The 15,965-nt window shown below is 43.0% G+C and overlaps 2 protein-coding genes across 3 annotated transcripts in view; both read left to right on the forward strand.

Annotated features, from left to right (window-relative positions):
- The window catches only part of LOC102272537 (mitochondrial adenyl nucleotide antiporter SLC25A24), a 73,107-nt gene extending 72,717 nt beyond the window's left edge, over positions 1–390 (forward strand). Inside the window, exon 10 of the mRNA XM_070361884.1 lies at positions 23–390. Within this exon, the coding sequence (XP_070217985.1) occupies positions 23–390 (368 nt within the window). The remainder of the gene's footprint in view (positions 1–22) is intronic.
- Positions 262–15,965, forward strand: part of LOC102272827 (mitochondrial adenyl nucleotide antiporter SLC25A24) — a 92,564-nt gene continuing 76,860 nt past the window's right edge. Inside the window, exons 1-2 of one of the 2 annotated variants that reach the window (XM_070364101.1) lie at positions 262–671; positions 7,760–7,775. In XM_070364101.1, the coding sequence (XP_070220202.1) occupies positions 492–671; positions 7,760–7,775 (196 nt within the window). In that variant the 5' untranslated portion in view covers positions 262–491. The remainder of the gene's footprint in view (positions 672–7,759; positions 7,776–15,965) is intronic. The other variant, XM_070364096.1, reaches the window with a different exon arrangement.

The raw sequence follows: 15,965 nt of genomic DNA on the forward strand, positions 1-15,965 counted from the left end.
ACTCACTGACCCGCTGCCCCAGGTGCACTGAGTTTGCCGGGAAGATCCTGGACGCCGGAGCGCTCTTTAGATGCCGCCCCCGGGGAGCAACGCCTTCCTCCCTCCAAAGGGAGGCGTTCTTCCTCCCTCCCAAGCTCTCCTCAGCTCGTGGTCGACTTAGGCTTGGAAGGTCCCGGACGCTGCGTTTGGCGCCTCAGCTTCCAACTTCTGAGGGCGGACGCTCCCGCGGAGTCCCGGCCAGGGCCTCCCGCACGAGGCTCTTCAAGCGACGCCCGAGAGCCACTGGCGCGGACCCTCTCGCCTCAGGCGGCTGAGAACCGTGGCGGCTTGAGTCGGGCGGTTGCGGCAGCCCGGCTGACCGCGCGGACCCTGAGCAGCTGCGGCGTCTAGGAAGCGGCAGGTGGCGTGGCTGCCGGCGGGACGCCCTCCCTGGGGCCAGGAGGAGAGGCGGCCTGCGGTCCCCGCCGTCGCGGGGCAGCGCCGGCCGGACCATGCTGCGCTGGCTGCGGGTCTTCGTGCTGCCCGCGGCGAGCTGCCACACCGACGAGGAAGACTACTTACACTACAAGAACCTTTTCCAAGACCTGGACCACAACGGGGACGGGGTGGTGGACATCTTGGAGCTCCAAGAGGGCCTGAAAAACTGGAACCCCTCTTTTGCCCGGGAGAAGGTGAGTGGCCCCGCCTGTCCGGAGAGGTGCTGGGCAGAAGGTAAAGATGTTACTGGACCAGGATTCTTGGGTTTCCCTAATCAATAAAAATTAGTAAGAGGTCAGTCAGGAAATTCAGGCAAGGCTTTATTGGGGCCACTGCTGCAACAGGGGATAGTGAAAACAAGTAACAGTTTTCCTTACTCGCTCCCAGAGAAGGGAGCAAGCTGATTCCTGCTATGGGGTTAGGGTAGGAATATGTTCAGGCATCAGGCAGGAGGGGTGGCTTAGGTGGTTTGCCCACCCCATTGGCAGGGGGGCCTGTGCAGTATCTCTGGTTTTGCTCTAGGCTCTTCAGAAGTGGCGGTTGGGTTTTTCATCTTTTTGTACTTTGTCCATAATTTGTCCCAGTGTGCATCCACTTAGTTATTTTTAATCCCTTATAGTTTTTTTTTTTTTGTATTTTGTTGCTCCAGGAGATGTTTGTCCAGGAAAATGCAAGCACTTCTGCAAAGGGTCCCAGGCCCTAGCCTGTCTCAAATCCAGACTTGCCCTTTCCAGAGAGGCTCCCAAGGGTCCTGGGTGGGCATAATTTTCCTGAGCCTCTCAGGAGGGAGAAGGCAGCCCAAGAAAAACACCTTCTCCATCTTCTTAAAGTGATCACTTTGAACAAACACCAGAGCCTTCTCTTGGGGTTTTTGGAAGATGCTAAGTGGGTTTCTGGTGACTCATTCACCATTTACTGAACTGGCACAGAATTTCACAGGCTTCATTAGCCTTTGCGAATGCAGGAGTCAAAGACATTATCTTTTCTGTAGTCATTTACTGCCCACGATTCATGCTTTCAGAGTTTTCTTCTAATGACAAGCACACTGGGGTTCCCAGAGCTGCAATCCCATACCAAAGACCGAGGGGGAGTCAGACCTTGATCCATGGGATTATACTTCAGCTGATTGTTTTAGTACCTTGCCTAAATTACGGATGCCTTTCTTCTCTAGATAAATCTTGACTTGATTATTTAAAAACAGTTTAGGTGGAAGTTTCAGAATACCAAGAGAAAACAATCATTTTATTTCCAGTGCAAAATAGTCTTCTGATATTAACCTATTTGTTCAGCTCTCTACCAGTGAGATATGTGTGTGTGTGTGTGTGTGTGTGTGTGTGTATGTATTAGAGTTCCAAATGGTTCCCATGGCTCAGAAGTTCCTTGAGTTCTATACTCCAAAAATGTATTGCTCTGGTTTGATTATCTCATCTGAATCCTATATCCTCCCACTCTGCTTAGTCTTTTCAGATTGATGCCAAGAAGCCATCTCCTTGACTTTATTTTTCTTTTGTCCCTGGATCCTGTCTCTTAGGACAGTCTCCGGTAAGCCAGAATTCTAGGACCCTGTACCTCAGTCTGTCAAGTGTGTTAGGCTTCTGCTTACCTGAGAAGGGATATCAGAGAATAAACCTTAGAGAGAGGTATGAATCAGAGAGGAGTGGTAGGAATATAGGAACATTAACATGAATACTGCTTTGGTATGTACCCTGTGTCTTTGAAAATGGTATGCCACTCATGAAAGGTATTACCTTTAAGCCCTCACTTGGAAGAACACCACTTGCTTGTTCTGTCTGTACAGCAGGCCAGCAGCTTCTGGTTAGTGCTTTATGTGATAGGCCTGATGGGTCCTGTTATCATTATATGGCCCCTTTGGAGTATAATAGGACATTTGGTCCAATGCAGTATACTCTATATACACATGTTGTGAAATCAAACACCCTTGACTGTTGGATTGTCCTGCCAGCTGAGGCTTTGCAGGCAAGTAAGGCAAACGCATGCTTAGAGTGTGTCAATTCCTGTGAAGATGAAACACTGTACCTTTCAGGGTAGAATAGCTTCAGGGTAATGGACTTGCTGCTCAGTGGCTGGTAGGTTCCCTGAAAGGATGATGTTATGTCTGTGCTTTGGTCTCTGATGGCAGTAGGTTGGGCATTTGGAAGCATCAGTAGCGATACTAGGCTTGGAAAGTGGAACCCATACTGATGGATATGCATCCATGAAAGAAAAGAAAGAAAAAAAGTTTAGTCCCTCAGTCGTGTCTGACTCTTTGCAACCCCATGGACTGTAGCCTACCAACCTCCTCTGTCCAAGGGATTTTCCAGGCAAGAGTACTGGAGTGGGGTGCCATTTCCTTCTCCAGAGGATCTTCCCAACCCAGGGATCGAATGCAGGCCTCCCACATTGTAGGCAGACGTTTTACCGTCTGAGCCACCAGGGAAGTCCTATGCATCCATGCCTCTATGGATGGCGTCTATCTCCACCACCATGGCTGTTCCATCCCTGCGTCTACTGTGTCAGCACTGCTGTTCGTATGTCAGCTGATGAGAGTCTGGCTGACTTCAGCTGGCTGGGTCACTGTATCTGCTTGGTTATTTTATACCTCTTCCACAGTAGCAACTGTACAAAATGAAAATATTTTTACTTTGTTTTCACTCCCATAGATCCATCCTCATGCATATTCCCCAGACCTCTGTGTCTCTGATCTTTTAATCTTTTTCTTGCCAGGCTACTGATCATCCAAACAAGCTACTCATCACTGTCCACAAGTCTCTATACATTGTTATTTCTGTCCACTTCTCTTTCTACATAAAGTGAATGATCAGGTACACAACTTGACATTCTTCTCTCTTTCCCCTTATTGCTGTCTTTCTGGACTGTTCTTGAATGGTATTATAATGCACATCAAGCCATTTTCGATTTGCATTCACATACACTGAAACCCATCCAAGGACCAAGCTCATCCTTTTTCCACCTTTGTTGGCTGGTAGTAATGAACTTCCATGTATTTATAGGAATGAGTTTAAGGAGAGGTGATGGTATAACAGTGGTGAAGCTTGGAGATCTGAACCATTCTTTGTTTTGTTTGCACTCTGGTTCTGCTTGTGCTTGATCTCAGATGTTCTCTTCCATTATGGAGATTGCTCCTGGACTCACCAAAACTTATGACTTGGTGAGTCTGATAGAATCCAACTTCTGATAGTCAACCATGGCTGTGTGTTCATTTTAATTTAATTTTGTTATTATTTTTTAACATCTTTTTTTTATGTTTATGTTTATTTTGGCTGTGCTAGGTCTTCACTGCTGCGTGGGCTTTTCTCTAGTTGCAGCGAGTGGGGCTATGCTCTAGTTGTGGTGCGCAGGCTTCTCGTTGCAGTGGCTTCTCTTGTTGCAGAGCACGGGCTCTAGGGCCCTGGGCTCTGGTAGTTGCAGTTCCTGGGCTCTAGAGCACAGGCTGAATAGTTGTGGTGCCTGGACTTAGTTGCTCTGTGGCATGTGGGCTCCTCCTTCCTGGTCCAGGGATCAAACCCATGTCTCCTGCATTGGCAGGCAAATTCTTCATCACCGAGCCACCAGGGAAGCCCTGGGTAATCATTTAAAGTCCCATATTTAAGGACTGTGTTTCTATCAGGGTCCCGTAGCATGTCAGGAACTGTTGCAGTTTTCTCCGGCAGACTCTCCTTTGGGGGCACACTATAAACTTCTCATAATATCTTTTCATACTTCTGATACTTTCAATACCATAGAGTCTGCTGGTCAGGTGACCCAAGAGGCAGGGCCACTTACTCTATAGCTAGGACATGTTGAAGAGCTCTTGCCCATCATGGTCCCCATAGAATGCTGTTAGCCTTTCCTAGTTCTCAAAAGTGAGTCAGAGCAGTTTTCTCAATTTTGAAATACATTACCTCCAGAACTCAGAAGCCTCAGATGCTGGTTTCCTTCTTAGGGAGGTATGAGATTCAGTCATTTCCCCTTTATTTTGGTGGTGGTGGTGGGACATATCCTGACATACCCCAGACCACTGGTTTTGGAAATACTTAATTGGTGTGGTAGACCCCTGAATCTTTATTGACTTTATTATTTCTCATTCTCTGGAGGCATATTTTTTACCAACTGCTGCTGCTGCTAAGTCGCTTCAGTCGTGTCCAATTCTGTGTGACCCCGTAGATGGCAGCCCACCAGGCTCTGCTGTCCCTGGGATTTTCCAGGCAAGAGTACTGGAGTGGATTGCCGTTGCCTTCTCTGATATCTTACCAAGGCTTCCAACATATTGCTACTTATTGTTTACCAAGTCCATTTAACATGTTTTCATCAATATAGAGGACCAGCATGAAGTTCTATGAATGTGTAGTTGGACCAGATCCCTTTATGACAGAAGGTGGGAGACTTAAATGTATTTATTGCCCATCTGATGTGAATGTCAACTGCTTCTGGTTATCTTTCTTGGTAAATGGAAAACAGTACATTCGTCAGATCAATGGCCGTATGCTATGTCCTTGAGGCTGTGTTAATCTGCTCTACTAAATACCACATCTGGATCTAGAGCTGCAGTTGACTTGTCTGCTACTTGGTTGAGTTTGAAGTCGTCCACTGTCATCCTCCTCCTACCTAGCTTTTGTAGGGCTTATACTAGTGAATTAAGTGGTGGGGACCACCATCCTTGAATTTCTTAGTAAGTCTTTAGGGATAGTACCAATCTCTATTAGGAAGTGATATTGTTTTTTTCCAATTTTTGAAATTGTGATAAAAATTCATGTATTATAAAATTTAGCATCTTAAACCACTTTTAAGTTTACAGTTCAGTGGTATTAAATCAGTTCAGTTCACTCAGTTGTGTCTGACTCTTTGTGACCCCATAGACTGCAGCATGCCAGGCTTCCCTGTCCATCACCAACTCCTGGAGCTTACTCAAACTCATGTCCATCAAGTTGGTGATGCCATCCATCCATCTCATCCTCTGTTGGCTTTCTCCTCCTGCCTTCAGTCTTTCCCCACATCAGGGTCTTTTCTGATGAGTCAGTTCTTTGCATCAGGTGGCCAAAGTATTGGAGTTTCTGCTTCAGCATCAGTCCTTCCAATGAATATTCAGGACTGATTTCCTTTAGGTCGGACTGGTTGGATCTCCTTGCAGTCTAAGGGACTCTTCAAGAGTCTTCTCCAACACTACCATTCAAAGCATCAATTCTTCGGTGTTCAGGTTTCTTTACAGTCCAATTCTCACATCCATACATACTACTGGAAAAACTATAACTTTGACTAGACCTTTGTTGGGAAAGTAATGTCTCTGCTTTTAAATATGCTGTCTAGGTTGGTCATAGCTTTTATTCCAAGGAACAAGCGTCTTTTAATTCTGTGGCTGCAGTCACCATCTGCAGTGATTTTGGAGCCCCCCAAAAATAAAGTTTCTCACTGTTTCCATTGTTTCCCCATCTATTTGCCATGAAGTGATGGGACCAGATGCCATGATCTCAGTTTTCTGAATGTTGAATTTCAAGCCAACGTTTTCACTCTCATCTTTCACTTTCATTAAGAGGCTCTTTAGTTCTTCTTCACTTTCTGCAATAGGGTGATGTCATCTGCATAACTGAGGTTATTGATATTTCTCCCGACAGTCTTGATTCTAGCTTGTGTTTCATCCAGCCTGGCATTTCATATGATGTACTTTGCATATGTTAAATAAACAGGGTGACAATATGCAGCCTTGATGTACTCCTTTCCCCATTTGGAACCAGTCTGTTTTTCTATGTTGAGTTCTAACTGTTGCTTCTTGACCTGCATACAGATTTCTCAGGAGGCAGGTAAGGTGGTCTGATATTCCCATCTCTTTAAGAATTTTCCACATTTTGTTGTGATCCACACAGTCAAAGGCTTTGGCGTAGTCAGTGAAGCAGAAGTAGATGTTTTTCTGGAGCTCTCTTGCTTTTTCTATGATCCAATTGATATTGGCAATTTGATCTCTGGTTCCTCTGCCTTTACTAAATCCAGCTTGAACATCTGGAAGTTCGCAATTCACGTACTGTTCAAGCCTGATTTGGAGGATTTTGACGATTACTTTGCTAGCATGTGAGGTGAGTGCAATTTCCTTTCTTTGGGATTGGAATGAAAATCTACCTTTTCTAGTCCTGTGGCCACTGCTGAGTTTTACAAATTTGCTGGCATATTGAGTGCAGCACTTTCACAGCATCATCTTTTAGGATTTGAAATAGCTCAAGTGGAATTCCATCACGTCCACTAACTTTGTTTGTAGTGATGCTTTCTAAGGCCCACTTAACTTTGCATTCCAGGATGTCTGGCTGTAGGTGAGTGATCACATTGTTGCAGAAACCAGTAACTGAGAAACCAAGCAGCACACTCAGAAAGTTGGAGAACTCAGGTTTATTATGCCTGCAGGCCCAGGGGAGTTAACACTCCAAGCTCTGAGCCCCGAACGAAGGGGTTACAGAGTTTTTATAGACAGACTATAGTGGGCAACGTTAGCTGCTAATAGCCTGGTTTAAACTAAGGGATTTCATGAGCGCAGGAACAGCAGTCAAGACAGGAAGGGGATGCCTGACCTTTACAGGGACAGGAAATGTTTAAGCAGGTTTGCAGGGGCTGGGCAATTGCAGAGTAGGACAAGGGTGAGTGAGATAAGCTCCAGTTCCTAGTATTGTAAGTCCCCACTTTCTGAGATTACATGACCTATGTGATCCAGACTTTGTAAGGAGCAAACTGAGTTACAGAGGCAGAATGAGCAGAAGGCTATGTAAATTTTTTTTCCTCTTCGATACCATCGTGGTTATCTGGGTCATGAAGATCTTTTTTGTATAGTTCTGTGTATTCTTGCCACCTCTTCTTAATATCTTCTGCTTCTGTTAGGTCCATACCATTTCTGTCCTTTATTGTGCCCATCTTTGTATGAAATGTTCCCTTGGTAGCTATAATTTTCTTGACGAGATCTCTAGTCTTTCCCATTCCATTGTTTTCCTCTGTTACTTTGCATTGTGCATCAATCGCTGAGGAAAGCTTTCTTATCTGTCTTTGCGGTTCTTTGGAACTCTGCATTCAAATGGGTATAAAATACATTTTTATATTCAGTTCAGTTCAGTCGCTCAGTTGTGTCCGACTCTTTGAGACCCCATGAGCCGTGCACACCAGGCCTCCCTGTCCATCACCAACTGCCTGAGTTCACCCAAACTCATGTCCATTGAGTCGGTGATGCCATCTAACCATCTCATCCTCTGTCATCCCCTTCTCCTCCTGTCCTCAATCTTTCCCAGCATCAGGGTTATTTCAAATGAGTCAGCTCTTCACATCAGGTGGTCAAAGTATTGGAGTTTCAGCTTCAACATCAGTCCTTCCAATGAACACCCAGGACTGATCTCCTTTAGGATGGACTGGTTGGATCTCCTTGCAGTCCAAGGGACTCTCAAGAGTCTTCTCCAACACCACAGTTCAAAAGCATCCATTCTTTGGCACTCAGCTTTCCTTCTAGTCCAACTCTCACATCCATACATGACTACTGAAAAAAACATAGCCTTGACTAGACAGACCTTTGTTGACAAAGTAATGTCTCTGCTTTTTTATATACTCTCTAGGTTGGCCATAACTTTTCTTCCAAGGAGTAAGCATCTTTTAATTTCATGGCTGCAGTCACCATCTGCAGTGATTTTGGAGCCCCCCAAAATAAAGTCACTCAATGTTTCCACTGTTTCCCCATCTATTTGCCATGAAGTGATGGGACCAGATGCCACGATCTTAGTTTTCTGATGTTGAGCTTTAAGCCAACTTTTTCACTCTCCTCTTTTGCTTTCATCAAGAGGCTCTTTAGTTCTTCGCTTTCTGCCACGAGGGTGGTGTCATCTGCATATCTGAGGTTATTGATATTTCTCCCAGCAATCTTGATTCCAGCCTGTGCTTCCTCCAGTCCAGCGTTTCTCATGATGTACTCTGCATATAAGTTAAATAAGCAGGGTGACAATGTACAGCCTTGATGTACTCCTTTTCCAGTCCATGGAACCAGTCTGTTGTTCCATGTCCAGTTCTAACTGTTGCTGCCTGACCTGCATACAGGTTTCTCCAGAGGCAGGTCAGGTGGTCTGGTATTCTCATCTCTTTCAGAATTTTCCATAGTTTATTGTGATCCACACAGTCAAAGGCTCTGGCATAGTCAATAAAGCAGAAATAGATGTTTTTCTGGAACTCTCTTGCTTTTTCCATGATCCAGCGAATGTTGGCAATTTGATCTCTGCTTCCTCTGCCTTTTCTAAATCCAGCTGAACATCTGGAAGTCCACGGTTCATGTATTGCTAAAGCCTGGCTTGGAGAATTTTGAGCATTACTTTACTAGCATGTGAGATGAGTGCAACTGTGCGGTAGTTTGAGCACTCTTTGGCATTGCCTTTCTTTGGGATTGGAATGAAAACTGACCTTTTCCAGTCCTGTGGCCACTGCTGAATTTTCCAACTTTGCTGACATATTGAGTGCAGCACTTTCACAGCATCATCTTTTAGGATTTGAAATAGCTCAACTGGAATTCCATCACTTCCACTAGCTTTCTCCGTGTTTGTATTTAATTTTTATATTGAATACATTTAATATTTAATTATATTAAATGCACTTAATAATAATATTCATTTATGCAGTTATCACCACTATCCATCTCAGGAACTCTTTCACCTTTAAAATGGAAACTCTATACCCATTAAACAGTAACTCCTCATTCCTTCCTTCTTCCTGGCCTTGAAAGTCACCATTCTATTTTTGTCCCTATGATTCTGACGACTCTGTGTATCTCATGGAAGTGGAATCATACAGTGTTTGTCTTTGTGTGACTGACTGACTTCACTTAGGATAATATCCTCACCATCCATCCACGTATGTTCCCTGGTGGCTCAGCTGGTAAAGAATCTGCCTGCAAAGCGGGAGACCTGGATTTGATTCCTGGGTTGGGAAGATCCCCTGGAAAAGGGAACAGCTACCCACTCCAGTATTGTGGCCTACAGAATTCCATGGACTGTATAATCTGTGGGGTCGCAAAGAGTTGGACACAACTGAGTGACTTTCACTTCACTTCACTTCCCTCCATGTTGTAGCATATGTTAGAATCTTTCCTTTTTAAGACTGATTAATATTCCATGGTATGTATATACCCCATTTTTGGCACTGTATTATTCTCAGCCTTTCATTGTTTTTCTCTAGTGCAGTGATGCTTCCATCAACATCCATCCAATTATATAGTTTTTATAATTAACCAGTGCATTCTCTTCCCATCCCAGTTAATCATCTACCACCAGAGATGGTGTTTCATGTGCAGTCAGCTTCCTAAGACCATTTGTGGTACCAGCTGCCATAGGTTGTATTCCATGAGAACTGCCTCTACTACTCAGATTCATTCTTGAGAAGTTTATTGGGATGTGCTCCTAGGGACAGTACCTGAGAGGGCTGGTGGAAGCAGGACTGGACAGAAGGAAAAGTTGAACTGTGATGGAATTACAACAGAGGTTTCAGACAATTCAAGAGGAACTCTGAATCTTAAGAGTTCCTTGGGAGCCAATGTGAGTCAAATATCTCAAGGAGGGAGTTATTACATAGGCCCTTAAAAATTGTCGTATCTTGGGGCTTTCCTGGTAGCCCAGTGGTTATGAATCCACCATGCAGTGTGGGGACTGTGGGTTTGATCCCTGGTCAGGGAACTAAGATCCTACATGCTGTGGAGCAACTAAGCCTGTGCACTGCAACTAGAGAGTCTAAAAGATCAAAGATCTCTCGCAGCCAAATAAAGAAACAAATAAATATTAAAAAAAAAAGAGTTGTCCTGTCTTGAGGCAGGAAGACCAGGCCTTTGTTACCTGTCCCCTGCCTCCTTCACCCCCTCCCCCATTTATTGAACGTGGGTTGCTCCTAGGGAATGACTTTAGGCAAGGTGAATCTTTTCAGCCCAGGGTGACATAAAGGGAGGGACTCAACTGAGAGCTGTCTATTAATACTGACAGCTACTGTCAGTCCTGAGGGGGATTGGTGGGCAGTGCACTATAGAATATACTACAGTGATAAATTTTGAAAGTCATGCTGATAGGATTCATTGGTTAATTGGATTTGTACTGTGAGGTATAAGAGGAAGTCAAGAATGACTCCAGTATTTTCAATTTGAAAAAATGAATGGATAATGGTTTTATCCATTTTTAGCTGTTTGCTAAAATCAGGCAGAATTAGAGAGTAGTGAGGTAGGATAAGTGGTTAATAAAGAGTTCTTAGTGTGGACATTGGAGGTTTCTTTTAAACATCCAAGTGGATATATCTAATAGTAGTTTTGTATTTGAGCCTGAATCTCTGAGGAGATATCAGGGTTAGAGATGTATATCATCAGCATTATATATGCAAAGCTTTAATATTGGATGAGATCCCCTAGAAGGTGTATATAGAGAAGTGGTCTGAGGACTGAGCACTGGATCACTGCAACATTTTGAGATCAGGAAGAGCCAGTGTACAACTCTGAAAAGCAGCACTTAATAAAGTGAAAGGAAATCAGGAGTGTGTGAGCTCTTGGGAGCCAATGTGAGTCAAATATCTCAAGGAGGGAGTTATTACATAGGACCAAGAGGTCTGCTAAGAGGTCTTATAAGGTGAAGACTGATTTTAACTAAGGGATTTGTCAAGATGGAGGAAGTTCGTAACCTCGAGCAATTTCATGTAGGTGTGTACCTTGTTGTTGGTTGTATCTCTGAGGAATGTGTGAGGACCAGGATGCTATGATAGACATGCTAGACATCAGGAGCGGGGTACAACACAGAGAGCACTCCAAGCTGGGGCCTTGGTCCCTATATTATATCCTTCTCTGATGAGGAAAGCTGTGCTGGATTATACAGTTTTTTTTTTTTTTTTTTCTGCTTCAAATGCTGAACAACCAACAAATAGTTGACATTGAGTTCTTCGGTAACTTCTCATGTAGTTGTAAGAAGATGAGCTTCAATGATCCTCTCAGTTGGTCACTGTCAACTTCCAATGGCCAGCCACTGTGTTCCTCATCTTTAAGGCTCTCATCTCCTTTGCAAACTTCTTGAACCACCACTGCGCTGTATGTTCATTAGCAATTCCTGGGCCAAATGCATTGTTGATGTTGCAAGTTGTTTCTGCTGCCTTATGACTCATTTTGAACTCTTAATAAGAAAATGGTTTGAATTTGCTTTTTGTCTAATATCATTTCCCTGGTCTGAAATGAACATAAAATATGCACCAGAATCATACAACTGAGCGACCAGCACTTTCACTTTTTCTTTTTTTTTTTCACTTTTTCAATAATAAAATATAGAACAATTATAACAATATACTGTAATAAAAGTTATGAGAATGCGATTGTTAATTATTGTGCTTAGTCGCTCAGTCATGTCCAACTTTTTGTGACCCCACAGACTGTAGCCTGCTGGGTTCCTCTGTCCATGAGGATTCTCCAGGCAAGAATACTGGAGTAGGTTGCCATGCCCTCCTCCAGGGGATCTTCCCAAGCCAGGGATCGAACCAGGTCTCCTGCATTGCAGGTGGATTCTTTACCACCTGAGCCACCAGGGAAGCCCTGCTAAGAGAGATGCAAATCAAAGCTATAATAAGGTATCACCTCATACCAGTCAGAATGACTATCATCAAAAAGTCTATAAATAATAAATACTGGAAAGAGTGTGGAGAAAAGGGAACCATCCTACACTGTTAAATTGGTGGACTACTATATAGAACAGTACAACGTTTCCTTAAAAAACTAAAAATAGAGTTATGATATGATCCAGCAACCCCACTCCAGGGCATATATCTGGGAAAGACAAAAACTCTAATTTGAAAAGACATATGCACCTCGGTATTCATGGAAGAACTATTTACAAAAGCTAGAACATGGAAGTAACCTTAGTGTCAATCAACAGATGAATGGATAAAGAGGATATGGTACATATATAATGGAATATTACTCAAACACAAAATGAATGAAATACGCCATTTGCAACAACATAGATGGACCATGGGCTTCCCCATGTCTCAATGGTAAAGAATCCGCCTGCAGTGCAGGAAAAGCAGAAGATGCGGATTTGATCCCTGGGTTGGAAAGATCCCCTGGAGGAGGAAATAGCAACCCACTCCAGTATTCTTGCCTGGGAAATCCCATGGACAGAGGAGCCTGGTGGGCTACATCCATGAGGTTGCTAAAGAGTTGGACACAACTGAGCAACTGAGGACAGCACAGATGGACCTAGAGATCATCATACTAAGTGAAGTAAGTCAAGGCAGAGAAAAAAACAAATATTATGTGGTATCACTTATATATGGAATCTAAAAATAATAATACAGGTGAACTTATTTGGAAAACAGAAGCAGACTCACAGACAGAAAACAAACTTATGGCTACCAAAGGGGAAAATTCGGGGGCGGGGGTGGATAGATTAGGAGTATGGGATTAAAGCCTTTGACTGTGTGGATCACAATAAACTGGAAAATTCTGAAAGAGATGTGAATACCAGACCACCTGACCTGCCTTTTGAGAAATTTGTATGCAGGTCAGGAAGCAACAGTTAGAACTGGACATGGAACAGACTGGTTCCAAATAGGAAAAGGAGTACATCAAGGCTGTATATTGTCACCCTGCTTATTTAACTTATATGCAGAGTACATCATGAGAAATGCTGGGCTGGAAGAAGCACAAGCTGGAATCAAGATTGCCGGGAGAAATATCAATAACTTCAGATATGCAGATGACACCACCCTTATGGCAGAAAGTGAAGAGGAACTAAAAAGCCTCTTGATGAAGGTGAAAGAGGAGAGTGAAAAAGTTGGCTTAAAACTCAACATGCAGAAAACGAAGATCATGGCATCTGGTCCCATCACTTGATGGGAAATAGATGGGGAAACAGTGGAAACAGTGTCAGACTTTATTTTTTTGGGCTCCAAAATCACTGCAGATGGTGACTGCAGCCATGTAAAAGATGCTTACTCCTTGGAAGAAAAGTTATGACCAACCTAGACAGCATATTGAAAAGCAGAAACATTACTTTTCCAACAAAGGTCCATCTAGTCAAGGCTATGGTTTTTCCAGTGGTCATGTATGGATGTGAGAGTTGAATTGTGAAGAAAGCTGAGTGACGAAGAATTGATGCTTTTGAACTGGGGTGTTGGAGAAGACTCTTGAGAGTCCCTTGGACTGCAAGGAGATCCAACCAGACCATTCTGAAGGAGATCAGCCCTGGGATTTCTTCGGAAGGAATGATGCTAAAGCTGAAACTCCAGTACTTTGGCCACCTCATGCAAAGAGTTGACTCATTGGAAAAGACTCTGATGCTTGGAGGGATTGGGGGCAGGAGGAGAAGGGGATGACAGAGGATGAGATGGCTGGATGGCATCGCTGACTCGATGGACGTGAGTCTAAGTGAACTCCGGGAGATGGTGATGGACAGGGGGGCCTGGCATGTTGCGATTCATGGGATCGCAAAGAGTCGGACATGACTGAGCGACTGAACTGAACTGAACTGAACTGATGGGATTAATAGTTACATACCATTATATATAAAACAGATAAACAGGATTTATTTATTTAGCACAGGATCTGTATTTAATATCCTGTAATACCTCTAATGGAAAAGTATCTAAAGCTACATACGTGAAACTAACACAATATTGTAAATCGAGTATAATTAAATAATGTCAAATAAAGTTATTAATATGGTCTTTCTCTCAGAATATTGTACTGTACAATTTAATGCTTTTTCTGTCTTAACTAAGCACTTACCACATTCTGTGGCCATAACTTTTGTGGTTTGAGGTGTGACAGCAAAACTGGCGTGAATTTCTTTTTCCTTCTTCACAATTTTACTGATAGAAAATTCATTCATACTGTAGATCTTGGCAACCTCAGTATACAGTTTTTTTTCTTCCTTATCAGTCAAGAACTTTCCCATTTTTACTTAAAGGAAGAATTTTATGGCTTCTCTTGGACATATCCAAATTTTCAGCATTACCACTCTTGTGTTTTGGGGCCAAAAGTAAAGTAAGTGTTATTCGAACCCAAGAACTGTGATACTATGACAGGCAACATGATAATCTAGATTGATGGCTAGTAAGTGAATAAGGAGTGGGATATCTGGGCAAAGGGATAATTCACATCCTGGTCAGGATGGAACCTGATGGAATGAGATTTCATCACACTACTCAGAACGGTGCTTAATCTAAACCTTATTATTTCTGGAATTTTTCACTTAATATTTTCAGACTATGGGTGACCATGTGTAACAAAGTTGAAAAATATCAATAACCTCAGATATGCAGATGATGCCACTCTAATGGCAGAAAGTGAAGAGGAACTAAAGAGCTTCTTGATGAGGGTGAAAGAGGAGAGTGAAAAAGCCGGCTTGAAACTTAACATTAAAAAAGCTAAGCTCATGGCACCCCGTGTCATCACTTCATGGCAAATAGAAGGGAAAAAAGTAGAAACAGTGACAGATTTTATTTTCTTGGGCTCCAAAATCCCTGTGGATGGTGACTGCGGCCATGAAATTAAGACACTTGCTCCTTGGAAGGAAAGCTATGACAAACCTAGACAATGTTTTAATAAGCAGAGAAATCACTTTGCTGACAAAGGTGCATATAGTCAAAGCTATGGTTTTTCCAGTAGTCATGTACAGATATGGCAGTTGAACCACAAAGAAGACTGAACACTGAAGGATTGATGCTTTCAAATTATGGTGCTGGACAAGACTGTTGAGATTCCCTTAGACTGCAAGGAGACTAAACCAGTCTATCCTAAAGGAAATCAACCCTGAATATTCATTGGAAGGACTGATACTGAAGCCTCAAATACTTCGGCCACCTGATGCAAAGAGCCAACTCATTGGAAAAGACCTTGATGCCGGGGAAGATTGAAGGCACAAGGAGAAAGCGGCAGCAGAAGATAAGCTGGTTCAGTAGCATCACTGACTCAATGGACATGAATTTGAGCAAACTCCAGGAGATAGTGGAGGACAGAGGAGCCTGGCGTGCTGCAGTCCATGGGACTGCAGAGCGTGGGACATGACTTAGTGACTGAACAACAACTGAAAGTGCAGAAGGTGGGGAAGGGGTTGCTACTATTCTTGGACTTTTTTAAAGTTGGGAAGTACTGAGACATATTGGCTCCAAACAGATATTCTCAATGATGTAATCAGGAGGGTTGGAAGATAATTAAATATGAATAATTTTCTCACTGTGATTTAATGTTAATATTGTTTCCATGTAAGCCCCATATATCATCCCACTTACTGGGAAATACTACCTACAGAATTAATTTGGAATCCATTTTGTGACATGTAAGTTCTCATGATCTCTCCCCTGCCTACCTTATCTCCTACTTTTCTCCCTTGCATTTTGTCCTTAGCAAATTAGAACTATTTAGGGTTGTTATAATGATTAAATGAGATTGTATATATAAAGTGCTTAAAAGGAAGTGCTCAATAAATATTAGCTGTTATCATTATCATCATTACTGTATTTTTTCTAACTAA

The sequence above is a fragment of the Bos mutus genome, chromosome 3, assembly GCF_027580195.1.
Source record: "Bos mutus isolate GX-2022 chromosome 3, NWIPB_WYAK_1.1, whole genome shotgun sequence".
NCBI lineage: Eukaryota > Metazoa > Chordata > Mammalia > Artiodactyla > Bovidae > Bos > Bos mutus.